Source organism: Nasonia vitripennis, chromosome 4 (assembly GCF_009193385.2).
Source record: "Nasonia vitripennis strain AsymCx chromosome 4, Nvit_psr_1.1, whole genome shotgun sequence".
In the NCBI taxonomy this organism is placed as follows: Eukaryota; Metazoa; Arthropoda; class Insecta; order Hymenoptera; family Pteromalidae; genus Nasonia; species Nasonia vitripennis.
In genome coordinates, this window is record NC_045760.1 from 3,845,854 (window position 1) to 3,873,756 (window position 27,903).

At 45.8% G+C, this 27,903-nt stretch overlaps 3 protein-coding genes across 12 annotated transcripts; 2 read left to right on the forward strand and 1 right to left on the reverse strand.

The window, feature by feature from the left end:
- Positions 1-409: 409 nt before the first annotated feature.
- LOC100679982 (synaptonemal complex protein ZIP1) lies at positions 410-4,855 on the forward strand. Its single transcript, XM_008213104.4, has 7 exons — positions 410-1,101; positions 1,168-1,525; positions 1,868-2,059; positions 3,628-3,758; positions 3,913-4,119; positions 4,233-4,396; positions 4,459-4,855. Exons 1-6 carry the CDS (start codon positions 725-727, stop codon positions 4,390-4,392), a joined length of 1,425 nt encoding a protein of 474 aa, XP_008211326.1. The 5' UTR covers positions 410-724; the 3' UTR covers positions 4,393-4,396; positions 4,459-4,855.
- Positions 4,840-27,903, reverse strand: LOC100118705 (apoptosis-resistant E3 ubiquitin protein ligase 1). Of its 10 annotated transcripts, none has more exons than XM_016984993.3 (15): positions 20,788-21,029; positions 12,436-12,675; positions 10,606-10,762; positions 9,932-10,137; positions 8,694-8,893; positions 8,365-8,602; positions 8,106-8,275; positions 7,837-8,029; positions 7,507-7,718; positions 7,161-7,427; positions 7,010-7,085; positions 6,519-6,934; positions 6,252-6,440; positions 5,913-6,175; positions 4,840-5,833 (listed from the first exon to the last, which is right to left on the reverse strand). In XM_016984993.3, the coding sequence occupies exons 2-15, from the start codon at positions 12,545-12,547 to the stop codon at positions 5,731-5,733; spliced, it is 2,802 nt and encodes a 933-aa protein (XP_016840482.1). In that variant the 5' UTR covers positions 12,548-12,675; positions 20,788-21,029; the 3' UTR covers positions 4,840-5,730. The 10 variants fall into 10 exon arrangements, with proteins under 10 accessions (XP_016840482.1, XP_031785066.1, XP_016840483.1 ...); XM_031929206.2 differs by having other exon boundaries at positions 20,784-21,029; XM_008213106.4 differs by lacking the exons at positions 12,436-12,675; positions 20,788-21,029 and adding exons at positions 26,868-27,053; positions 27,578-27,903 and having other exon boundaries at positions 4,845-5,833; positions 7,849-8,029.
- LOC100118669 lies at positions 24,461-26,452 on the forward strand. The gene is made up of 2 exons (XM_001602531.5): positions 24,461-24,653; positions 24,791-26,452. The coding sequence occupies exon 2, from the start codon at positions 24,807-24,809 to the stop codon at positions 26,247-26,249; it is 1,443 nt and encodes a 480-aa protein (XP_001602581.1). The 5' UTR covers positions 24,461-24,653; positions 24,791-24,806; the 3' UTR covers positions 26,250-26,452.

The window sequence follows — 27,903 nt, forward strand, 5'->3', positions numbered from 1 at the left end:
ATGAAAATAATCGCGGGAACGTGAAGATTCTCGCGGACAATGGAAAAGAGCGGCTGTCTCTATTTTAGAATTTCAACTGCGCATACGAAACCGTATGTGCTGCTAACAAAGAAGTAGAGTAATCGGCAACAAAAAATTACGGAACGATCCAAAGCGATAAAAAATAAATCTACGAAGCACACACTCGAGACTTTAGTGTCGCAGCCTCGGCGCGTGTTATCAGGCTCCAGTACATACAGTCAGTCTATACCGTCTTAAACGGCCTTCTTCTCGCGGCTCTCTCATTTATCTAACTTGAATTATAACGAACTGTTTTTTGATAGAGAGAAAGAGCAAGAGTTCAAGTCGCTACGCCCCGTAACGAGTATATAACGCTCGTTTGTCATGAAAATTAGGTTGCGCTGGGGGATTAGCGTAGAGTCGGCGCAGCGGCGTCTTTCCAAATCTTTAACGTACTCACTCGATAGTTTCGTACACCCAATCTAGTTCACTTGAATCGCTCATAATTAACGAGTCTAATCGAATTTGATCGCCAACAGAAAATATCTGCCCATTTAAATAACCTAAGCCTGAAAAAGAAGAACGTGACGACAAAAACAAAAAGCTGTCCACAGAACTACAAACATTCGCAGGCCTGTCAAGCCAACTGCAATAACCAAAGTGCTGGAATTCCGCCTCGCTCAAAAAAGCGCAAAGAGATTTCTCGATAATCGCTCGAAAGAGGATGTCGAAACGCAAGCTCGGAACTCCAGCAGCCCAGTTGGCTCGTTCCAGCCCGTTCGTAGCCGGTGACACTCAGAGTCCCACGAGCCTCGTTCAAAGCGCTCACCGTCGGCTTCAGTACTCGCAGCTCCCGGTGCGAATCTCTTCCAAGCGCTCGATCTCGAGCCAGCCGCAGCAGGACAAGCTCGCAAGCTCGCTGAGAAGATTCACCCCGAAACGCGGAGCCTCGGAGAAGAGCGAGGACGCCGCGAGCACCGCCAAGTTCGTGGCCGCTGCTGCAAGCTCCGGCTCACCCGCGGCCAGGAAGAGCCTATCGATGAGCGACCTGACGCCCCTCTGCAACGTCGGCCTCGGGGACTTTGAGCCTGGCGAGCTGCGGTGAGCTTTCAGGTTATCTCGTCACGCAATATAGTCGTAACGATAGCATCGCGATCGATCGTGCAGCCTGGAGGACAACTCCAGCGACCGACGCACCGAGGAGACCCTGAGCGTCGAGGGCTGCACCCTGATGACGTGGCCGCTGTCCAGTCATCATCGGCTGCACAAGGAGAGCTGCGAGTCCAAAGCGGCGAGTGTCGTCTGTCGCACTCTGGCCATCAACGCCCTGCGCCGCAGACGGGCCGAAGTCGCGAAGCTGAAATCCGAATTCGCTCAGCAGATCGACCACCTCCAGCTGCAGATCGTCGTGCTGAGACGCCTGCTGGACAACGAAAACGCCAGGGTCGCCAGCTTGGCCGGCGAGCTCCACAAGGCCAAAGCTCAGAGCGACGAGCTCGCTAAGGAACGGGACTCGCTGAAGATCGTAATCCTTCCCAAATATAAATACACGCGTTAACTTTGACTTTGTCCGAGGCGCTTTAGCTCGCAAGAGATAATATTACCCGGTGCCATTCCCCCTCGCGAAGACACGACGAGCAAGTCCAAACCCCATCGAAGTACCTCTCGCAAGCTCTCTCTCTCTCTCTCTCTCTCCGAAATAAATCCGCGTTACTTTCGTTACACGCGCGCTACGCTCCGGAATTAGACTTGCTCTCGAGCAAGTAGAGTAAAAGAAAAGCGCGCGAAGGGTGACATCACACACAAACACACACACAGTCGGAAAGGGCTGCGCGCCATAAATAAATCCCTCTGTGCATGTTCGAAGGAGAAAGAGAGCGCCGAGTCGGAGGCCCAGAGGCAGCGAGAGCTTTCGGAGAAGCGATCGGTGAGCGAGGAAAATCTGCGGAACGAGCTGCGCAGCGTCAGGGATCAGCTCGAGGCTCTGGACAAGCAGATCTCCAAGGATCGGGAGAAGCTGCTCAAGCTCCGGGAGGACAAGAAGATCCTGCTCGAGAAAGTAAATCAAGCTCTTATATCTGTTCTCGATCGCGCCTAAATCAACATCGAGTGGATTCGAGTCTCCCGAATCTCCATGTCGCGCATCAGCTGCGGATGCGCGCAGGGGGATCACAATGGGGGGGTTGTTGCGCCGCCGCTGCAGTACAACACTGCAATGCGCAACGTGTCGGCAGAGGCTTCGTCCGATAGGTTAGCCACCCCCTCACCGCGAGAAATTGATCTGGAGGAGGATGAGTCAGTCGCGGGAGGGCGGACGAGGTCGACTCTACTCTCGCCATCTCCGATCCGGCTCTGGTTGTGTATACCTATATAACGTACACGAGGTGTGCTGCGGCCAGGCGAAATCGAGAGAAAGAGGGAGAGAGATTTGGCGCGCGTGCCCAGAGTTTCCTGGAAAATCGGTGATTCAGCTGACGAGCTCTAGCCCGGGGGTGGCGAATCGATGCGCGGAGGACCTTTGCGTGCGCGAAAATTTTTCGCCGGAGCCTTTCTCCCCCCCCCCCCCTCTCTCTCCCTCTCATCTAATTTCTTTTCGCTGCTCATACCTCGAGAGAATTAGTAATTAATTCTGAACAGACGCATATCGATTCGCGTTTCGCCTCGGAATAACTTACGCGTAATGCGTCTATAAGCTGTATCCGAGAAACTTTAATACAAAGCGCCGCCGCGTTCCTCGCTAACCCGACCAAAAGCTATATCTCAGCCCATCCGCTGCCGCAACGACATCATAACTCTCCGGCAAGTCAAGCCAAAACGCAACAGCCGCCCGTCACTCAGCTCGCACAAGCGCAACAAGAGCGCAAGCTCGGATTTGGAAACGGGAGCAGCGCACAAAGACGCGCGTTACGGCGCATCACCTCCGCCTTCGCGGGGGATCTTGTGTAAATAAGACGCCCAGAGTCAACGCTCTTTCCCGACACCAGCGAGCACACGCATATATAGCCCCGAAAGGGCTGAGTCACGAGAGCTTCTGCCGGTCGCTCGTATACGCGGTGACTCAATGTCACATAATAGCACGAGTATACCGGGAAGTCGGATCGATATTACTACCGCGGCGGTGGCGGCACTCAGACTCAGACTCCTCAGCTATCATCGCGCGCTTACGACTTCGAAGCCTATGTCTGTGCCTGCGTGCATTTCTCGCATTGTACTCTGCGCGACTACGAGAAGTTCGATGCATATTTCATGAATCGCGAGCGCGCGGCTCGGGATCGATTGTTGTTGAATTATTGAACCGCGCGAACCTGTGGAGCTTGCATTCTTCGCGAGCGAGCTTTTGTTATACTCCGGGGGTTAACAGGTGAGCTGCTTCCCGCTATCAACGAAGCAAGGGTTTTTCATTTATTTATTTTTGTTTTTTTGTTCCTGGAGAGAAAAAAAGAAACGCCGCAACGACGACTTGGACACACTCACTTATCCCCATCAAACAGCGGATTAAAGCTCTCCCCGCGCGTAATCCTCTCTCGTAAATTATTCGCGTCGCAGAAGGGCTTCGAGCTAATTAAGCCCCTCCCCCGAGCAGCTGTTTTAAAATTAACTCCACGCGCACACAAACGCTCTCCTCAGGTCTCGGCGAACGACGCTCTGGTCGCGCGAGCGGACAAGGCGGAGGCTCTGCTCGAGGACGCGGAGACGCAGCTCGCCGAGCGAATCGCCCTCGCCGACTCGCTACAGGAGGAGCTCATGCGTGTCTCCAAGTGAGTACAAACGGAAAGTTTTTTCGCCTTCGCTTAGTCATCGCTCTCCCCGTAGGTGGAGATGCGATTAAAGGGGTAGAGCTTGCGGAGAGCTTTTTATACCCCGAGCACACCTTGCTGCTGCTCGTATTTCTCATCGAATGAATTGTTCAAGCTCTCTGGAACAAAGAGAGGCCGAGAAGGCGGAGCTTGAGGGCGAGTTGAGAAAAATGGAGGAGGAGAACGCGATGCTCGAGGAACGCTTGCGAAAGAGCGACGAGGCATGCAGAGTGTTGGGCTTGCGGGCCGAGGATCTCGAGAGCGAGCTCTTCAACCAGGAGTCGAATATCAAGCACATGCTGGCCTCGTACGCCGCTGCAAAGTAAGATGCCCGCTCGAGCGTGTACGAGCTTTATTGAGATGTCCTCTTTTTGGGTACAAAGTTCGGAGAGAGCTCGTCGCGGCTGATAAAGTTTTATGTTACGATTATCGAAGGGCGGAGGTCCTCGAGCTTCAGGAAGAATTGGTCCGCCGATCGCAGGAGTGCTGTTGGAGCAGCAAAGTACTGCAGCTGGCTGGAAGCTTCGTACGGGCGCCTGCGGTGATTCTACGAACGCTGTCCTTCTTCTTGACCGGGATTCCGCTTATTTTATAATCTAGTACGTTTAAAGCAAAGATAGCAAACGGAAAGGTTAATAAAAGCAATGTATAACGCTTGCAGTTTACACTGACATGGCATCGACCCGATGATCGTGCGATTTTCTATGGTGTTGCGGACTCGAGTCCGTCGAAGAGGATATTTTGAGATGAAGGCCATGAATGCGCCGTGCGGTTCTATAATAAACATACGTGAATGCATGCAAGCGAGCGCTTCGTGCGAGTCGAAATCAAAAAGTGAATCAATGAGATGTGAGATTATTATTATATAAAGTTTATTTTGATATATTTTTTTCTTTCATCTATATAAAGAGTCATTTGATGACTATTCGATTGAGAGATCAATGAGACATTTAGTGATAGAGTCGAGCACAATGTATAACGAAACGATCGATGATTGAATATACATTTTATCTACATCTACATAACGAAATAATAAAACAACTCTAGTTTTGATTATGCCCAATCGTTTTTTTACTTCATTTTACCGCCGTTTCACGCCGTAAATGTACATCTTTGTGGTATCTTACGAACGGCATAAGTTCAATGTACACAACGTTCTTCTATAGTATGCAGCCTACAAATTGTCTTTTATCGATCACGCAACTACTTTGCTTACGTATTATCTGCGCTTACATTTTCTCTTTTAAATTCTTAATATCATTTGCCACGATCTTAAAGCGACAGGAGCGTAATAAATATAAAAAAGGATATAATACATACACAGTTTCATGAACATCTAACAGTATTTTTTTTTTATCTAACCTACGGTAGTTTTTTAAATTTACAAATACAATGTTGTAAAGCGCGTCAATAAAAAATAAAGTTAGATTCTCATTATTTGTCGTAAAAGGGCTGGCGTTACTGTTGAAAAAATCTTACAACCATGTGATGCGACATTCAATCAATTCACCGGAAAAAATACGCTAGCGCCAGGTAAATGAATCGATTGAAATCCAAGCGTTATTCGATAAATTAAATTATTCAAAATATTAAACTGTTATATAAAAAAAATATTTACAAAAGAGTACGTTAGTCACTGATTGTTACTTTGTTAATAATACAAATACCAGCCCTCGAGTCTTTAAATAAAATCTAATAACACTTTGCGAATCCAATCTTTATATCTTTATCAAAAACAGATACTGTTATTTGCCGTATAAAAAAGGATTAGGATCTATATTTCTGCAGACTGTTCTATCAGAACTACTAGATGACTAGGGCCAGTAATTCGTATTCAAGTGTATAGTGAGTGAAGAAAAACAGCCATCAATAGACGATGTCTGCAACATCTGAACTAGTAGTTTTGACTAGAAGATATTATTGATATTTTTTTTTAAATCATTCCAAAACCTTCGGTCCCTTCGCTGATAGCCAGGAGTAGTGCCTTTTCAAAGTGATCATAGCACTCGTAGTCGGGCAAGCAGAGTTGATTGAAGCTGAAAATTAATCAAATTAGCATACCGTATCCCGCTTTGCTGCGATGAGAACTCTCTCAAAACAGCCCTGTATACATACCATGTGTGTGCCGTTGGAAGGTTCTCAAAAGTGGGTGCAGCGGTGATTTGGAAACGCGGGCTGAGTTGTTGAAAGCCTCCTGGAGGAAGTTGGGAACAACCTGTGGTAAACTGAAGTAGTCGTGCCATTTCCTCTTGCGTGAAGTTGCTTACAGCTGTCCAGAACCAGTCAAGAACTCTCAGGAACTCAGGGGAGCTACCATTTGCGATATGATGAGCTCGAAGATCGGTGACGCTATATTCTCCCGTTCCGCAGAGGAGTAACTGAAAGGATAAATTATTGTTTTACAAAATCTCTGATAAAACAGAACGAGGAAATATTAGATTTTTTTTAAATTACCTCTAGCTCATTTTCATCGAAAATTCCAAGAAGATTGTCCGGAATGAGCTCGTTCAATCCTCTCAAAAAGTGATCAACTTCACTACGAATGGAACTAGCTAGCCTGTGTTGAGCTAAGGCATCTAAATATCGAAGCTTCATGTCGTTTGTTACGCGAACTTTGCTACCTCCTGGAATTAGTTCTGCCAGCTGGATTTTGAAAGCGAAAAATTCAATTAGTACTTCGCATTAATATCTCGATTCGCGATTACAACTCTGCGAACTTACTTTTGTTAATTGACCGTCTTTGTCATACTCTTCCTCGACAAAGAACAATTCCATCTCCTCGACGTCGTTTTCGAGGATATATTTAACTTTGCTTAAGTACAAGTCTGGATCGTCTTGCTCGAAGTATTTATAATGTACTCTAAGGCCGATAATTTGGGCTAAGAAGGACCGTGTGAACCTGGCTCGCACAAGCTGCCGATAGGAACCTCCCAATGCAGATTCGTACAGACACTTGCCGACGATCCTGCCGGCGAATTCGAAATGCTTCAACTTTAACTGAGGGGGTCGTTTACTGTTAGGATGCACTAGGGCCTGTTGAGATTCTCCGAAGGACTCGAAGAGCCCGTTACCGGGATCGAAGAGAGCAGCGCAGATAAGTTCGAACCATTCTCTGCGCACTCCGCCCCAATCGACGCCTGATTATGAAAAAGTTTGTTATCTGAAGAGTACAGTTCACTGTGCAATGGGTAGGTAGTAGTAGATTATTTTACCTTGTTCTCCCTGAAATGTTATCTCGAAGTTTCGGCACCAGTCGCTCACTGAAAATCCTTTCGTGGCCTTCATCGACTGGAATATTGAATTGGTCGGTTAAAATAGGTCTCGCAGAATCAAAGCAAATAAACGAAGTTGTGTTTCTCTTACCGATTCCAACAACTTGTCGCGTTGAACCTTCATGGAAAGTTTTTCGTGGTAGTGCTTTTGGTGATGCTTCCTAACTTCGTGATAGAAAAAGTCCTGCTTGTCAGCGAAGGTCTCGCTACCGCCAATATTTTTCAGAAGGAACAGCGTGAAAGTCGCAGCGATGATATCGCGGTAGTGTGAGATCAATTCAACAGGGGGTTGGCATCCGTCGTCAATCGTGAAAGAGTCGTAGCCTTCGTGTTGATTGTTCGGACTGTCAAAGTGAAACTGGAAAACGTGGAAAACGTGAAAAACGTTAATAATCCGCTACCTTCGGAAAATTACCAAAATTTTCGCCAAAACTTACTTTGGTGGATGGGCAAAGTCTAAAAGTAACTAATCTCTTCGGGATGAATTTCAACAAGTACTCCTTGATCGTCAGCTGTTTCGGTGAGATGAAGCAGAATACCTTCTTGGGCTTCGAGAACTTCTCGCCTTGCATACCTAAAAGCTTCGCCGCGTAACAGATGTCGGGGTCCTTGGAAGCAACGTTATTGTGAACAGCTCTAGCGACTGCGCCTGTAAAGAAGAATTAACGTGAGTAAACCCATAGTCGAGTCGACTCGTTTCTGAACATCCAAACACAGGAGACGGAACAAAATATTAAAAAAATATTGTCCTTCGACACATCGCTTACAATTGTCCTTACTTTCTAAGACTATAATATCAAAGTCTCCGTTGTGCAGCTGCAAGCCGGACAGGCTGACGGTCGCGTGGTAGCAGCCGCCCTTCGGGAAGCTGACTTTTAACCGGATTCGCTGGTTAGGAGTGTCGTACTCTAACTGTACGCTACACGGCGTCTGGGACGAGTCGCCAGCTGAGCTACCGATCTGCAACGAGAGATAAAGTAAATTATTCTCACGTTCACATATGAAAAAAAGTAAACTAATCGAAAACGAATCTCACCTGGGTTATATTTACAGTGTAGCCCTCGACGGGCTTGTCATTGATTCCGAAAACGCAGAGATTGTCGTATTCGTCTCGCGGTTCGATCGTCATGGAGTGAGCGATTCCGGCCGTACAGACGACGGTCGAGCTGTGTCGCACGAAAACCGTTTTGTTCGGATCCGGGGGTCCTATATCAAGCGAAACGTGTCCATTAAGCAACCACATACAACGAGTTTATAGAGATATCGAGGAGAATAATTGAATTTCCATATTATACCAGGAAGGAAATTTTTCAAAAACGGGCTTCCGTGAACGTGACAAGATCCAATGAGCACGGCGATTCGGTATTGTCCGGCGTGTCGCACCGTGAATTTGACGACTGCTGTGTTGGCCGCCAGGGGGTCGGTGCCGCCTAATTCTATAAAAGTCGCCACTCTACGAGTGCCTTCAGTCACCTCGACGATTAGATTATCCTTGTCGCAAATTGGATATGGTTGACCGTTTCTCTGATAAAACTGGAAGAGTGTATAACACGAGCGCGTTGTAAATAATTGCTTTCGATTATCTGATCACAGAGACGTAATAATAATAATAATAATTTCATACCTTAACGTTAAAAGTCATCGTCTCGCCAACGAGTTGCGGCTCGTCCCACTCGAAGTGGACCCTGCAGTTACTGGGCAGAAGGTACTTGCCGGTGACGTACTGGAGAAGAGAGTGTTTGGCCTCGGGCGCGAGAGCCGGTTGCGTCATCGCCGCGAGGGTGACGAGGCCCGCCACCGACACCGACACCACCAGCATCCCGCCTGAAAGTAAAATTTCATGCTTGACTTTCCTCCTCGTCTTTGTGTCTCTGTGTGTATAATTCAGCACGTGGTCACTGCTGTTTGTCCGACGCGACGCTATTATTTACGCTTGACCGATAGCGTCCCGCGATCGCATTGTCTTCGACGCACTGTACAATATTGAATCTATTGTTTAAATACGTATGCGCACGATTTTCTCTTTGTTAGAAACATAAATTGAAAAGTTTCAATATAATTACTCGAATCCTTCAACTCCATGGCGTCCATGATGCGGACATCCTCGCGTTGATTTCGAATGACGTAATAAACACTGCGCGCGACTGCAGATTTTTAGCAGTCTCGGAAAAACGCAACTGTACTCGACGGCTGCGTAAACAATAACTGCGACGAAAATAAAAAGCGAAACGTTCTGCATCAATTATATCCCCGGCGATTATTATCGTATACTTCATTTACTCGCGACAGCTGATAACGCTGACATCACATCAGTCGTGTGACAGGCATACACGTTTGTTTAATTACACACACGTCTATCTATTTGTCTTGCGCGTGGCTGTGGATAAGGAATGCGCGCGTCGAAAATACAACGGCCGTTTATATTTCTATTAATAAGCGTGCGCAGGAATTCAGCCACGTGAATGCGAGTCGGAATTTATTCTCGCAATTTCGGAAAAACTCGTGGCCGCAAATTAAATCAGAGGAAATAAAGTTATTGTCTGCAGAGACGTAGTAACGCAATCAGCTGCTGCGGCGGCCGACGACTAGTTTTACTTTCTCCTATACCCTTCGAGCGTAATTAGGTCGAGTAAGAGTAAACGCTTCACGCACGTTCATGCTCTATCAAATAAATTCATCATTTTTAAAATTTCAATCGTACCGCGCGAAAAAAGCTTCGATCGATCATCTCCCCGCTGAGCAAAACGTTTAATTACAAGCAGTATTCCATCACACGCCAGTTATACCAAAGAGTCAACGAACCGAAGCCTCGCACGCAATAGAGAGGTAATCAATTGTTTCGCGAGCTTGCGACACACGTACCCCAAGTCCAGGCGTCCTGATGCTGACTGTTCTTGACGACGGAGCTCCAGAGGTCGGCCTTCAGCACGTCCAGGTCCTCCTTCGAAGTCGGCAACGTTTGTCTCGCCTGGATCCATCGGGGCAAGTCTTTTCCCAGTGCAGCCCTCGCCGCGTTGTCCTCTACCCAGTAGACGTCCTCCAGCGACACAACCTCCATCTGCATCAATCTTCAAGCACGTCGTCGTGTTAGTTATACATATAGCACTTATAATATATGAATTTCGCGCGAAAGAGGGACTCCTCTTGTTCTTCGAGGTAAACATACGAGCTTGATTATGATTCACTGCTGCGCATAAACACGACGCTCTCTCTCTCTCTCTCTCTCTCTCTCTCTCTCTCTCTCTCTCTCTCTCTCTCTCTTTCTCTCTCGCGGAATTTATGAATCCCCCAGCAGGTTGCGCTACATATTCATAAGATAGTCTCACTGTTTTATACATATATCGAGCTCGCGAGAGCGACTTAATGTATGTTTTTGTCCCGGTTAATCTCGCGCAGTCGATGAATAATAACCGAACGATTGGAAATTCCGGGAGCTTAGAGCGAACGACGTGAAACATACTCGATACGGCTGGAACGATAAAAGCTCCACTGCGCAATCCCCGAAAAATCTCTATAGCAAAAAAAAGTCTATATACCTCTGGTAGTGATTGTGGAGCCCGTGGTCGGCGAGCCATTGGCGCAGAACGAGCCGCTGTTGGAGTAGCCTCGCAGCGCGTTGGAGCCGCTCCTCGTCCTGGGGCGGCAGCTCCGGCAGCGCCTCGACCTCGCCGCAACTCGCCAGGCTCGAAATACCTGAAATCACACGTTGCATAGGTCCTCGTCAATATCTGCTATATATACATCTATGTACACGAAAGCTTGATTACGACGATTGCCGCTGCGGCCTCTTGAATTTCGGAGCTTCACCAGTCGCAAGCTTTGAATCCCCTGGAAGATTACGTAATACTCGCAATTACCCTCGTAGGAAATTGAGGCTAATATGGCCACGATATGTTGAATTTTATGCTCAGTAGCCAGATTGTAAGGCATATCGTGGCCATATGTCCCTGTCAACAGGCGACGGTAAGTGGGCATAATATGCCATAAAATTATGGCCAACGTTTTAAGAATGGCAACCTAACCTTGCACACATTTATGAATATGTGCAAACATGACCACACTCAATACTCAAACTGACATGTATAGTTTTATGGAAGTGTGGACATTAGAAAAAACATCAGGCGTAATCTGTGTGTTCAAGATTGCCAATGATGGAGTCTAAATGCGTTGATCTTGATAGATATTCTCCAACTAAGCGTTCCAGTCAGTCGCAGGCAGTATCTATCACTATAGTTCCTTATATCATGCAGTGTATTCATGCAAGATGTTTATTTTGTCATGTAGATGCTTATTTTATTATGTAGGAACAGGCTATCGTAACAATTTTTGCTTGTCTGTCTTCGCTAGCTGATCCATACCGAAGCCCATGGCTCTGGGGGCAAAATTTACACATGGGTGTTTACATAAGAATTTAAACTACAGCACTTGAGATAACGACAAGTGGATATATTGTTTTAACTTTCAGCCCTCTGAGTATGTTAGATTTTAATTGAGAGCAAAAAGAAAAATTGAAAAAAGTAATCGTACAATCATTGAGAATTTGATTTTGGTGGAGTCAAGTACTCAACATAATGTGGGCATATTATGTTGACATATTATGCTAAGAAAAATATGGCCAGTAGTTATTCACCGGCCATATCTCATGGCGTATTTTTTACGAGGGTAGAGGAAAGACTTTTACGAGCTTTTCTCGCAAATCTTTGCCCTATACTGGAACGACGCCATATAGCTCGTCATTAATTACGCGGGAAGCGGGGACGAGTGCGCGCACATAGTTTGTATTATGCTCCCGTCGTATTACATCCATTCATTCATCCGGTGCGCAGCCGGCATAATCCGAATATGCGCGCGCCAGTTTCATTCAAAGAAACAAGAAACGGGAACAATGCTTGCCAAGCGTTTCGTGTATTATGCACTATGTGTCACGCGGATAAAATCTATTCCCTGCGCGCGAGAAGACGAATGGACTCGATAAGCGAACGCGTCGGCGGTTTAATTATCTGTTGTTTTGGCGAATTTTTTGTATACAATCCTCTTTGGTTAGTAAACAATGGAAAAGTTGTGCCAAGACAATTTCAGAAATCTATAGTTATAGAGCCCCGAAACACGAGCATCGTTGTAAACGGATTTTCCACTCGCGCATCAGGCTCGTAAATTTTTATGAGCCGCGCTCAATTGATCGGATATATGAATTTTGATTTTTATTCCTATTGTCACGCAAAGCTCCTAGGTACATAACAGAGCTGAGCGATAAAGTACAGAGTCGAGCTGCACACGCGAAAAGCTCGTTCAGGATCGAAGGGTAAAACGGAAAAAATTTTCCGCGGCGGTGTATGTTTAAATAATATCGATCAGGTCCAACTTACCAGACGAGGCGCTGCCGCTTGGCCGGACCGACATGCCGATGGATGAAATTTCCTCGGAAAAGAAATCTTTCTCTCGTGCTCCATATCGGTTTCCGGAAGTTTTGTCAGGCATAATTGTCGTCGAGTGTGTGGCACTTGGTTGTTAACTTGTTATAACGCTGTCATGCCGCTTTCTTATCGACTAATCGATCCCGGAAATTAGAACTGCTTTACGGAGTAATTGGACTAAACAAGTGGAGCCTGCGTGTTTTGGAAACGATCTTTATGTATTAGCGGGGACGATCTCGCGGTGAAAAGCTGTCAAAAGATTCACACACTCGCATATACTCTCGCAGCCATAAAGCGACACAATGGGTATTTCATTCGCAAAAATATATACACACACTCGATGTGCTTTCCTCAAGTACGGCAATGCCTCACTTTATTTCCAGCCGCGGAAAAGTAGGATATAAAAATCCGCCCTATACATAAATGGAAAGCAGCAGCGGAGCAGATACCGCGCGTTATTATATCCTCTAAAGCACTTGGCTGCAGCGAAAGCCGATCGAGTTTCGCGAATATTTAGCCGTATCGATACTTAACGCCGCAATTCCGAAACAATGAATCGGTTTTATCTATTTTCAAACGCAAGCAGCTTAATGTCTTCTCTTCCAAAAAGCCGTTTGCTCTTACGAGTTTGCGAAGAAAAGTCTTCTCGTTATTGAAAAAATCAATCACGCACGCGTACAAGCGGTTGTAAACCTATTCGTATAATTATAGGTCAAGAGTTCAGTTAAGGTCGCGAGGAAGTCAGATCCTCGATATTCGCTTTTTTTCTCTTTCTCTCCTTCAGCGTCGCGCGAGATGGCTGCAAAATCGCCGAGTCTCGTGCCAAGTATTTCTTTTGAAAGCCGGAGCAACACACACTCGCGCGGCGGGGAAAACTTCGCCGCGAGCAAATGTTTACTCTTGCGCCGATCGCGATGTGATAAAAGAGCTGAATAAGAATCGCCCCCCTCCTCTATATAATTGAAGCCAAAATTGCGCGATTCAAGGTTCCCGCCACTGTGGAGACGATTTTCTTCGGACACGCATACACTTGATTCGTTTATCGTTCTACGCTATGCTTGATGTCCTTCGCACGCTGTGTAATCAAGATTAAATGCGTTCTCGCGTTATGATTCGCGGGGAAGAAAAAAATGAGCGAGATCGAGTTGGTAAATAAAAGCCATCACGCGACGTGTTCGGAGCTTACAGTGGGAGAGATGAAAAGCTCTCTCAAGGTCTAAAAGTCACGAGAGTCGCTGGTGTCAGGTCCCTCGTAGGAAATTGAGGCTAATATGGTCACGATATGCCAAATTTTATGCCCAGTAGCCAGATTAAGTGGCATATCGTGGCCATATGTCCCTGTTAGCAGGCGACGGTAAGTGGGCATAATATGCCATAAAATTATGGCGAACGTTTTAGACATGGCAACCTAACCTTGCACATATTTATGCATATGTACAAACATGACCACACTCAACACTCACACTGAAATGTACACTTTTTATGTGGGTTTAGATATTAGAAATATTAAGTAAAATTTGTGTGTTCAAGATTTTATCAATGATGAAGTGTAGAAGTGATGATCTTGATAGATATTCCCAACTCAGTGTTCAAGTCAGTCGCAGGCAGTATTCATCATTATAGTGCCTTATATGCAGTGTATTCGTGCAAGATGTTTAATCTGTCATGTAGATGCTTATTTTATTATGTAGTGTTCCTGTTTTCTGTTGGCTAGCGTAACAATTTTTGCTTTTCTGTCTTCGCTAGCTGATCCACACCGAAGCCCATGGCTCTGGGGGCAAAATTTACACATGGGTGTTTACATAAGAATTTAAACTACAGCACTTGAGATAAAGACAAGTGGATATATTGTTTTAACTTTCAGCCCTCTGAGTATGTTAGATTTTAATTGAGAGCAAAAAGAAAATCGAAAAAAGTAATCGTACAATCATTGAGAATTTGATTTTGGTGGAGTCAAGTACTCAACATAATGCGGGCATATTATGTTGACATATTATGCTAAGAAAAATATTACCAGTAGTTATTCACCGGCCATATCTTATAGCGTATTTTCTACGAGGGGTCGGTTATGATAAATTTCGCCCCGCGAAAAATGTTGAATTCCCGTCTCGCGCTTGGATTTTTTTTTGTTTCCCTCGGATTTCATTAGGCAAACATTTGCCCAGAGCAGACGAATTTCGGGGGCGAGACAATCGATACACACACAGCGGCCCGCCGCGGATAGTTTGTCAAGCGCTCGAGGACGTCAACGCTGTGCACTGTGTGTGTGCAGTATACACGGAATATCAAATCTTCGACCATCCATCTTCCGGGATGCCGGTGATTTTGCTGTATATAGAAGGCAGTGTCGGTTCTCGGTAAACTTTACAGAGCTGTGTCTTGATAGCTGTATTGTTTAGAGTCGACCAATGCTCGCATAAAATTTTTAACCGATGCTTCTAGACGTTAAAGAGGTAAGAATTGTTATCGCACGAGATTCGCATAAAGGCGTCAGTTAGCGTAGCTCATCCACGCCGAGAGATTAAGAATCCTAGAGAGCTCGGAAAGCGAAGAAGTACAAAAAAGAAAGAAACAAACTCGGCGCGATTTTGCTTTCGTGCGCACTTAACATAGATTCAAAGCAGCGGCAGCAGCAGCTACTCGCGGAAAAGAAGGCTCGGCCGCGAAGATAAATTAGAGAAGGGCTTGCTCCGACTGAAAGTTTGAAGAGCCTCAAAAAGCGACCGGTCGGTAAAGGCTATGCTTGTGCAACGACGGCAAGGGTTAAAGCGACTACGACCTCGGGTGTACTCTTGACCTTTTCATTATTCTACTGCACCGCACGTCTCGACACTGTGTCGACTGTTGTTATTGTTGTTATTATTGTTATTACTACTACTACCACGTGTGTACAAGACTACAAGACTACAACGAGATCCTACTCGGCACATACGGGCGCAGAGACACTGCACATTTTCAGCTCGTCTTTTGTCTGCTGTAGGGGCAATTTGCGTTCGGGAATTCGCTAACCCACTTTTCGCGCTCGCTAATTCCGGCGACCGCCGAGAATCATTGCCTCTCGCGTGCCGCTTTGTTTCGGAAAGTTGTCCGAGAGGCTGAGGAATTCAGCCTGTTTCACGCCGCTGAGAAAATTGGGCGAAAAATCCCGATGATTAGTTTGATGGGAGTTTTCATGGGCAATTAAAATTTCAAGCGTTACTTAGACTCACGGAGCGCGCGAGGCTTATACTGCAGTTATAAAGTGGAGTTACTGCTCGAACGAGCGCTGCCATGATTCCGATAGCTGCGCGAGTTTTAGTTCTTCGCGTATACGAGTATTATGGTATCGATTAGGGATCGATACGCTGTGGCTGGGGGAGGAAAATTGAAATTTCGATGAATGATTTAGCGCGCTCGGCGATTGCTTTGACATTAAATTTTTTACCCTCCCAAGCTCTCTCTCTCTCTCTCTCGCTCTCTCTCTCTCTCTCTCTCTCTCTCTCTCTCTCTCTGCAGCTTTATTTGCGAATTTCTAGCGGAATTCCTGCATCCGCGCGCATACTTTGAATGTTCGAATAAGGGTGCATGTATACGTTTAATTATTGCTCTTTCGAACGGAAGAGCCCGACTATAGATTGTATTCGGGAAACACGCGTTCTTTCGCGTCGCTTGCTATACAGTGTACTATGCAATGAAACAAGGTGAAATATTAACGACGCTCTCTACAGCCTATATAAGTAATTGGGTCAGCTGCGCATCGGAAGATTCAATAAAAAGTCGGTGTAACGAGGCTATAATTAATATTAAACGTTCGCCGTATAAATCAAGAAAATTCGTATTAAACTCGCGCGCATAATCGCGGACGGGAAGATTTATACAAGCCTCGCGTAGGAATTTTTCCCACGGCAGCCTAATTGTGCCGTAGCTGCTTTTTAATTTCGCGAGCGCGCAATTCCTCTCGTTATAAAACATCCACTCGCGCGTCAAAGCGAAATTCAAACAAAGAAAATCGCTCTTATATATTAAAACTTTCATTCCCACTAAAGCCGTCTTCCATATTTCATCATCAGATCAAACAAAGCCTCCGCCCTCGCGCCGAATCAGGTCAAAAAAGCACCAGTAAGAGAGTCCTGCTATCTCAGCTGGAAACGTATATTAATACCAAATGCGCAGAAAGCCCCCTAATCCTCGTCGATCTCATCGCCCCCCCCCCCCGTATATGTATAACAATAACGAACCTCGAGTTTTGCTTTCTCCTCTAAAGCGCTCTAATCACGCGAGATCTTCCGCTCGGCAAACTAGTTAACGCGCTCGGGAATAAGTAAAACGCGAAAAGCCTCGGGTCGCGTGCGGCGATTAACTTTTCCGGGGATCGATTTTCAGAAAGCCGTACGTATGCACAGGCGCGAACGCGAAAGGGAAAAGCCAAGTGGAGCAAAAAATCCCCGACGAGAGGAGAGATAGACGGACGGATCAAGTCGCGGCGGTTGGGTTTCTTTTTGTTACACCAGCGGGACGCGAGCCAGTCAAGGCTGTATATAGCGAATCAATTCTCGCGAATGCGGCAGCACGTGTACACTCTGGAGAAGGAGAGCTTTGTCGCGATCGCGACAGAGAGAGAGAGAGAGAGAGAGAGAGAGGGAGAGAGGGAGAAGAATAAGGAGAGGCGAGGAACGCGGAAATGCTTTTTGCGGGTGGACGTGGGCGGAAAGCGTCGAATGATTGAGCTCGGCGATTTTCGCTCGCGGCTTTTAGAATGGAGAACTAAGTGCTCTGGATGATGGGATGCGATGTTTCGTCTCGTCCAAGTTTTTTCTCGATGGTGTTATGAACACCGGACGAGATCGATCGCATCGAAAGTTGAAGACGAAATCATCAATCATACAGCGCAACGAGACATTATCGTGTATACAATCTTCGTAAGTGCGCACGCGGAGCAATTACGCGTCGTTAGAAAAAAAAAACAGAAAGAACCGACGATCGAAGGGCAGAAGCACGTACGTCATAGCGACGTGTATACCGATCATTTATGCGGATCCGGGTGCGGTACACGCGATGCGCCCTCACACCTACACACAAAGCCGAGAGAGCAGGATAGATGCGCGACAGCAGCAGCAACGATGCCGGGGGACTGCTTTATGGACTTTCGCGAAAAATCGATCTCCGAGACACGGCGGCGGAGGCGTTTCAATTTAACCGCGACACGGAACGGGGTCAGAACCGCGAAATTACCGAGCCGATCAGCTCTTCTCTTTTTTTTTCGGGGGAGAGAGAAACTCGGAATGATTTCATTAACGCGCGCCACACGATGAGCAGTTTTCTCGTTCCGAGGGATCGATGATTTTATCGGCGCGAACGTACCTATTTATAGGGCTTCATTGATTTCCGGGCTCTGGCCATTTCGCGTGTACGCGTGTATCGACGTCCGAGTCTATATCTCGTATCGTATTATCCCCCCGAAGTTGCTGGCCAATTACGTCTTGTTGTACACTGGGCCGATATTGGCCGGTGAAAGCGGCCGTGAGGAGTAATACAACAGCATCAGCATCGGAGACGATCGCTCTGGCAATGTGTGTGTGTGTGTGTGTGTCAATAATTAATCGCGATCCGACAGCGTTTCCGATCCATTAGCGCGTGCGCGTGAATTTTCCACGTGTTGTTAAAATTTCATTTAATACGACCGAGCGATGCTTCTCTCTCCGCTTATTAATTATTAATCGGGATTGTTTACGCTTTTTGCGCCAATTTTTCGAACGTCCTTGAAGTTCGCTCGTTACGCGTTTGAAATTTTCGAAAAGCCCGATATTCCAGACCGCGAAAAACTCGTGTAAAAGTACGGCTACTTTGCGCGCTTCGAGATATTAACTTTCAAAAGTTTCCCCTTACATACAGCAGATTCAAATCGGATTGGACCGCTCTCTCGTCGTCGTCGAGGAAAATTTATTCATCCGCCGGATGAAAGAGCTCATCTCTAGAGCTGCGCTTCCGGAGAGCCTCTATCTACCGTAGTTTACAGTAAATTTTTTAGGAAAATGACGAGACATTTAAGAGCCAGCTCTCGGATGCAAGTAAATCTACGTGATACGTTGTATGCATACACGCGGCGAATTTGCATACAAAGTACATTGCTTTCAGCGCATGTTCCGAGTTTCGGATCCTTACGTAGGTATATACACCCTCCCCCGCAAACATATAGGTTATCGCTGCAATTCGGAAAATTCAAATCCCGCGTATGTGGCCGTAAAGTTTGGATTTACTGCGTATACGAGATATAACTCGCGCGCGTGTATTTCGTGGAAAATTTGAATAAACGCGTCAAGTACGTCGATGGAAATATTCGCGCGTATATAACCTCAGGGTATATCGGACTCATCTGCAGGCCGTTTATTTATAAACGATGACTTCATTTTTTTCACTTTCCCAGCGCGCGCGCGAAAAGGCCTCGTCGCAGCGATCGATGGATTTGCACTCACTATATCCATGATAATCGAGCTCTGTGTTTATTCCATCTTCTCTCTCTCTCTCTCTCTCTCAAAAAAAGCCGCACCTCATCCCGAGTCGAGCAGTCGTGCCACTCTGATTATACACACTGCCATCATACCGCCGAATCTTATCGGTATAGCGGCGCTGCACATCAGAGTATAGCCTCGACTACGCTGACGTCAATCCGGCCTTTATATTCCGACCTTTCCCGCACGACTTTTCGGCTCCTTTCTAATCACGCGAAATGCCGTGCACGGCGTTTAGCTCGTTCTCGAGTATTACACCGGTGATTAGCTCTTTTTCCATACACACACACACACACACATAACGGCGTCGTTTATTTCTGCGAAGCCTTATCGGGGGTAAACGCCGGTTATAGACTGCACGCATACGAGAGTTATACATCAGAGTCGGGGGGAAAATTAGGCTCGACTGGCTTTTTAAATCCTATGCAGCCGGCGTGATTGCGAGCGGCTGGTTTATTGTCGCGAAGGCTGTTTGTTGCGTGCCGAGAGATGTGTGCGGCTGAGTGCTAAGCGGGAAAGTGCGACTGAAGTGGGTTAGGTTTCGCGAGCGGCGGTGGATGAGGATTAGGATGAGTGGCTGTGTGCGTGCGTGTGTGTGTGTGTGTGTATTGGGGGATTTAACGCTTCGCGAATTCGGAACAATAAAGTCGTCAGCTAGACGCTAATGCAGCTGTCTCTGCTGCTGTGTAAAGTGTCGCAGTGAGAGGATTTTTGCTTCTGCGGTGGAGCTTGAGATTGGCTTGTGTGTCTCTTGATTGAACAATATACACAGCGAGTTTTATAGGATTTATACAGCCAATTTGAAAATATTCGAGCGCGAGAGAAGTCTATTTTTCCAGTCGATAAACTTTTACAAGCGTTTCGCGCGGTCAAGTGATGCGTCTTGTCTCAACCCTCATTTCGCGCCCTTTCGACGCGGCTCTATCAGAGACGATCGTTTGGAAAAGCACATCGTCAGCCGATGACCGGCTCGTGCGGGAGATCGTTTGTACTGCGTTGATTCGACGATCAATCGGGAACATGCAGTGGGACGGTATATTGTTTTTTTGTCATGCAAAGGGACATTACGGCTGATTGAAAAAGCTCGGCTGTTTAATCAATGTAACGACAGGCTCTTCGATTTATATAATAATGCTTTGCGCGAATAAAACTCGAATAAATGTTCACGAGTACACACAGAGTCCAGAATATTAAACATCCCGAGCGCAGGCGGACATTAATAACTTAATTTAAATAAACGACCCCGTAACTCTCAACTCCAGCGTAATTACCATCATTTCGCCCTTAATTATACCTGCACGTTGATATTCGCTTAATCACTCCGCGATAACTCAACTCGTCCGCGAAGTGTAAGCTAAGTCGTTTAGTCAGATTCTCGAGAATTCGGACGTGAAAATTTTTACACCGTTACTGACACGAAAAATACACGAAACATTTTTATCGCTGAAGAATCAAAGCCAATTACTCAACTCGGCCTGTGCGCGCTCGGCTCGAGCGAACGAAAAGCGGGAAAAATAAATAACGGGCTTATCATTCCTATCACGCCTCTCGCTGCACCTCGCGTGCTAAATCACATATTCGCGCGACTCTCTCTCTTTTTCTCGCGATCCATCAGCCGTATACACCTCTCTTTTTTCATACACGGAGTATCTCTTATCTTTTGACAGCTTTTTCAGTAATTATTAAAAAAATGTAACAATGACTCCCTTTGCGTCTCGCTCGGGCGGAAATTTTCCGCGTCCGAAAACGCGGAAAAGCGTTCCAGCTCGAAAAAGAGACGGCAAAGAGCAGTGCACCAGTTATGTCACCTACATACGTTAATATCCTCCTGGATAGGCTCTTCATGGACCGGCCAGCTGTATCCTGCACATGTTCCTCTCCGACGAAGCGAAAAGCGCGAGAGTCTACGACGTCGAAGAAAATCAGATACACGTATACCGTATATACTTATAAGAACCGAAGGAACGAAAAGGGGGTAATATAAAGGAGTCGCGCGCGCGCCGCCGCGCAAGAATATGCAGACGCGCTGCAGTCCGGCGGAGTTGAGCCTCGGCAGTCGACTGATGCCTGCAGCAGCGTACATACGGCAATAGCGTGGCTCGCGTCGCGCGGGACCTTCTCGCGCGCGCGCGCGCAGATATATCCCCTCTCTCTCCCTGTGTGTTATAACCCCACAACCCCCGGACTACTCGCTTTCCGCTGCAGTCCCTTGCTCTGGCCTCGATGCAGGCGCGAGAAAGAGGCTTGCTCTCTCTCTCTCTCTCGACAGACTCTGTGTATACCTGAGGGTTTGTTCACCTGCGATGAGAGAGAGAGAGAGAGCCGTGTGTTTTCGGCTGTATATGGAAAATACAAGCGCGTTGATAAATTTCACCGACGGGAATTATGCAGGCAGCACACGGTACATACTTTATGCATCGCTCGTAAAAAGGGGAGCAACTTCTGCGCTTCCGATTTCATTGCGTTTCAATGTATACGTCCTGTAACTTATCTCTCTCGCACGAGATACTTCGCTACATAACACCCGGAAATTCGCCCTTTGCGCGCCAGAGTCCAATTCGTTATGTACGCTAACCAGTTCCCCGCCAAAACAATGCGAATGATTAAAAAACTTTGGGCAGCTCAGCTCTTCCATTGTCGGAACTTTTCGAAAGCATCAGCGATGCGGTATAGCTGTGCTGGGCCGGTTAATCGATTTTTCATGCGACATGCACATACATAGCCGGATATGTACGTTTATTATCCCACGGCTCTTTCTCGGACGATTTCTCGGAGAGCTGATCGAGCGCGACGATTTTATTAGCCCTGGCTTTACGAACATGCATCCCTTCCTACACAATAGTATCTGTATACACTTCAGCGTCGAGTCGTCGTTTGCGCTTGATTTTACTGCGGAATTCGACTGTGGTAGTTTTACGAGGCCATTTTTTTCTACTTTTCGGCGAACACGCTGTACACGCCCCGGAAGCGAGTAACGAGGAAAATTGCTACATCCACAGCGCGCGTAACCGTCGAAATGTCTCTCCGCGGGAAACGAGATCAAAGAGAGAGAGAAGGAAAGTTGAAAAAAACTTTTTTTATTACGAAAATCCATCGTACGTCACACGCAGCAGACCTACCCCGCCACCGCGAAAAACAATACAACGCGATGCTTTCTTCCATTCAAGAGTCGCGCGCGCGCGGCTATAACGAGAGCTTCTTTTGTCTCGTTGTTTCTTTTCCGTTCCTCTCCGCTCACGGAGAGCTCTCACTTTTCCGAAACTTGTGTAATTAGCAGAGCAGCCAATTCCCCGGCATTATGCGCGCGATTCAAAACTTTGCCGCGGTAAGAAAAAGGTTATATGCATGCAGCAGCACTGCAAGCTCGAGCTTGCGCGAGGGGGAGGATTTTTTCAATTATACGATTTCCAGCTCCGCTCGCTCGAGCTTCCGGAAAATTATGCAAACTGCGCGAGGGGGCCAACTTGCCGGAGATTAATTACAAGCTTGTAAATTGAGCAACTTTAGCGCGGCCCGATAAATTTTCTCTCCGCGGGCTTTTAATCCGCCCCGCGCGCACCTATACCGAGAGCTTTAATCGGCCTCGTTAGCGGTGCGGGGTCGAATTTTCACGCGACGGTTGAGCCAATCGGTACGCAGGAATGAAAAAGCTCTCTGGTTCTTCACCGCCGAGGGTAACGCAATAAACGCCAATTCAGCGGTCGGACGAATTCGCGAACGACGCGTGTTTTTGCGCCGCCGTCGGAGGATTTTAATTTCGCGCCGCGCGCGCAAGCTCTGACCTGGTTCCTCTACGGGCTGTTAGCCGAAATTATTCGTTCAAATTGTTTCTTTTGCAGACTACTGGGCTCTGTGTGTACTCTGTACGCTGTTTTACAGTCGACGCGCGCGCGTGTGTGTGTGCGCGCGCTGTCGAGGCTTTATTTTATCTTTATTTTTATTTTCATTGAGCGAGGAACATGTAGTCGTTTTTTTTAAATGCGAGTTTGCCAGCTGGCGTGTAACTTTACGAATTTTCGCGTTTGTTTTCGCTGCAGAGTTTATTGAACCATGTTAAACGAGCGATCGAGAGTTTTCTATTTTCACCGAAATTACGACTGAATAATATTATTTCCAGGACGATTTAAATTCACGCACGCGGAGCAAAAATGCCGAATCCATCAAGCGCTTCTTTCCCCCTACGGAGATATGAAAGATTCCATAAATCGCGCCGAAGAAACGTCATCCCCGAGACACTCGAGTCCCAGGCGAGCCAAGGGGGAAAAGATACGAGGCTCGGAGGGACTGCACACACTCGAGCGCGACACCGCTGTTGCGGAAGGAATATATCGGCCGATTGCGAAAGGCCTCTGGCGCCATAGCGGCGCTTGCATTCATTATTTAATCTCGGGGGAGTTGCGCCGCGGCCGAGCCATTACACGCCGCGCGTTTATTGGTCGCTCGGCCTGCATGCGACACAGCGATGGGCTGTCCACGTTAGCCCGTTTTTGAAGGGACATTTTGCAGGCGCACTTTGCTGCCGAAACGGGATTTTCGGTTAATGGACAGTTTGCTCGGAGGAGCTCCTGGATTTAATTAACGCCGCGTTCATGTGCCGGAGCTTACGCTTTGAAAAATGGTCTTCCGGCTGAAAGGCCGAATTTAAAATTGCCGCCCGTAAACACACCAACAAGCCGACGTCGCAGCGAGGAAACAAAGAATAAAATTTCCAATCTCGAGCACATATCTCGAGCATATATATATATATATATGTATGTATGTATATAGACAGCGCTGCAATCCCCGAGGCCGCGAATATAAGGGCGGAACCCGAGGCCTGTGTATGCAGCCAGCCAAGCATCCCCGACTCGTTTAAGTGTCTTATCGGCCAATTTAGAGCCGGACGAGATAGGCTGCAAGCGTTATCCACCTATATATATACAATACCTCGGGCTCTGCGTCATTTCGCGTTTTTCCAACCAACCGTCTTTCCGCTGTCTTTTTGATTGTAATGCGGCTGTAAGAGGATTTCGTTGCGAGAGATGATTATTTTGTTGGCAGAAAAGTTCTCGTGCGTCGATTTGCAAGTACGTTTGGTTTCTTATTTTATCCTTTACCCAAGCTGAATATACCGGGCTGTTTTAAAAAAGGACTTTATCGCTCCGGCACATCGTTCCATGTTGAAACTACCCCCTCGCAAATCCCCTTTTTATCATCGCAGCTGCGCACGCAACGTTGCCTGTACAATAAAAATGTGCAGAGTATGTAATTATTTTTCTTTTTCGTGTAATAAAATGAAAGTTCTAGGAATTTATTGATCTTCGACGCATTTTTAAAATATTTTATTCAGCATTTGGTAATACGGAAGGTATTTTGATGCTCACGACGATATGGCATAGTAGGCGGGTGAAAAATTCGTATAGTTCCTAGTTCATCCGCTACGAGCGCTAAATACTAGTCCCTGTGCGTGGGATACAGTAGATTTCTTCCCAATCTCGGACGCGTACCTTTATAGGCTTGCATTTCAACTCATGCACTCTGCAGTGCATTGTTTCTACACACACACCTGCGGCCATTGTATAACCTCAAAATCGAGCTGTATAACTCGAGTTACAGAACTTCGTTAACGTTAATAAAGTTGTTTTACGATACGGCGATAGTGTACTTCCGATGAGCGCGTGAAAAAACAGCGGATGCACGTAGGTAAGTACTTGCTTTTTTATGGGCCATAAAAATTACAAGCGAAACCGCATTGTTTTCGGTCGAATCTGTCAGATGTCACGTTGTTTACACTCGAGAGTTGGACGCTTGAAGTATATTGGTTAAATTTGCTTTTTCAGATAATTACCCGTCAGGATGGGGCACAAGCAGAAGATAAAGATCAGGTGTAAATGGGAGAAGACTGAAATGTTGAAAGCGATAAATTCAGTCCTGGAGAAAAGATTGTCGATGAGAGCAGCTTCCCACGTGTACAATGTACCTACGTCAACTTTGCTGGCCTGGTGCAAAAGGGCTAGGGCAAGAAACATTAAATTGTCGGACATCAAGAGAGGCTATTTTCAAAATGTATTCACCGAACAACAAGAGAATCAACTGAAACAGTATGTCAAGGAAATGAAACTTTCGTTGTACAAAATGAACTCGATTCAACTGCGAAGAATAGCGTTTCAATTCGCAGAGATGAACAATATCCCGCACAAATTCAACAAAGAATCAGGATTGGCAGGTTATCATTGGTACTCGAATTTCATAAAGAGGCAGCGTTTACAGGAGATAGAAGCTGCGGACCCTCTCAATGATATAAGTCCTCCAAGTAGCGGCGAGAGTTACAAGACAAAAACCTTTCCAGAACTACTCGCTGATTTACAAAAAGTGTATAAGTTTCCTGCAAATCGTATTTATAATATGAACGCAACAGTTTTGATTTCTGTTCCTAATATGACTACCAAAATAGTCTGTGAATCGGATAAGCATGAACTACAGAGCGAATATATTACCATGGTTAACTGTTGCAATGCAGCAGGTGATTTTGTGCCCCCTTTGATGATTTATCCAGCTAGTAAAACAGATCCTGAATTTATGAAAGGGTGTCCACAAGGAACTGAAATTGTATGTCACCCATCTGGATCATTGCAAAGTGAAATATTTCATCCCACTTGGTTCAATCACTTTGTTGATCATGCAAAGCCAAGCAAAAGAAAACCCGTTCTATTATTATTAAATGGAAATGCACTATGTGCAAAAAATTTGGATTTTATTGAGAAAATTCGGGAAGTCAACGTGCATATTTTGAATATTCCAAAAAAGATTGTGCATCCTTTAGAAGTTAATTTTATTCCGGCTATGAAGAATCATTATGCTTGTGAACAAAACAAATGGGTTAGAAAAACTGGGTTAATCATCAACTTGAATAACATTGGAAAAATTATTAAGAGGGCATATGATAAATCTGCAATCAGTTCTAATGCAATAGATGCATTTCAAGCTTCGGGAATTTATCCTGTGAACAAAGAAATTTTAATACGCACTGCTTGTTTGTCTAAATCAAGTACATCAACTACAGACAACTCAGACTATACAGCAGGTCCATTAAATGATGAAGATCAAAACAGTGACTTGACTATTAGAGATCCTGATGATTTCTCTTTCTTTGATGATCTCATAAATGAAGAAAATTCCAACACCAGTGGCAGTAATGTAACAGTTGATGGTACAAATATGCCACTCGAACCAATTTTTATAGATTGCAAAGAGGAGTTTAATGAGACTGAACCAAAAAGACGAAAAAATATTAAATGAATACTGTGATTAGCATAATAGTTATTGAATAAGTTTAAAAATACCATTCTGTAATAAAATTGACCAACCACTTTTATTTTATATTATAACGAATGCATAATTTAAATTTAACGTGAAGCAATTATAAAGCATAGTACTGTATTATTGTGATTGTAAATATGAAACATAAAATGTTGGTAATCATACCAAGCTTTCATCAAAAATTGATTACTCTCTTATTTCAAAGATTCTTTTCTACATTTGCTCTTGAAAAAAGATAAGTGCTTACTGAACTCCAGAAAAGATCAATAACCACTTTCTTTTATAGGTATTTGGACTCAAGCCAACAAATACATCTTCATGTCGGCTTATTGGAATTTAATTGCGACCACAGAAAACAGTTAAAATACAATATCAGTAAGTCATTTGAATCCCAGTAACAGGATAACTGACAAATTTATTAGGGGCAGGAAAAATATAGTCTTCAGGCTGTAGATTCTAGTGGAAGTTTGGGTCGAAAACAAGCGTATTCAACATGTGTTTGAATAGACTGCCAGGTAAAATAGTCTTTGCCCGATATTCCTTATGGTCGAGCTTATTATTTTCTCAAATTTGAAAGTTGGCTTTGGTGATAAATACCTTTTTGTTTGAACAGGGGTCGATATTGTTTGAGTCCAATTTCAGATAACCATTGGTCCGCTTCTGTGACATCTCCGTTATTTCCATTTCCAGATGCCAGCATCACGAGCTTGCTGAAAGGCAGGGCCATCGAGAGGGCCAGAAAGACCCCCGATAGCACTGTCGACCATCGGAACATTTTGTTGTCTGAAACAAGTGGTAGTGCAACTTTAGTAGATGGCATTAATGGCTAAATCTATCTGTTACAAGTTCAAAGTCAGTTATTCATTTTCCCATTAAATTGATTTCAAGTTAAACGAAGGTAAAGTTACCAAAGACGAGTATTATCGCGATTTAATGATTTCCCAATGAAATTCAAACGTCGCAAAAAGTTACACACGCACATCAATACCGCAGGTTCAATATTGACGAAACTGCAAAAACATTCGTTAAATATCCTCATAATAATCGAGCGAGCAATTGCACGAAACTGGCCAACCAGTACGAAAAGTCAACAAAGCCCAGCAGACGAAATTTTCAGTCATTCCGAGTCCGAAGCCCACTGTCAACAATCATATCCCGAGGAAATCCTAGAAAAACGTTTTGACAGTAGCATGACGTCAAGCAATTCCCAAAGGTTAGGTTAGAGTTAGACCTTCCGTCGCACATGTTAGGCCTGCACTGAAAGGTAAACAAAGCCAATCACAGAATCAAAATTCACGATACTTAACCACATTTTTGACCTCGAACAAGGTGTCAATGGCGCGTCATCGCCCGAAAGCTCGGCAGAGCTTCACATCGTAATTCAGCCAGTGATAAGTATCGAATATATCGGTGGATGGTCCGCCAGCTGGAGCAGCTGCGAAAACCAGGCCAGTCTGCCGGTCCAGTCTAGGGAAAATGTTCCGGAACTAGAAGCGCGCGGCCAAAGTTCGAGGCTGCATTTTTCCCGATACGACGTACATCTTACGACGACGCGCGCGCGTATACGCGATCTCTGTCTGCATATAGCTGTATGCGTGGGTGGTGGAAGAGAAGCTCAAATGGCGCGCGGGCG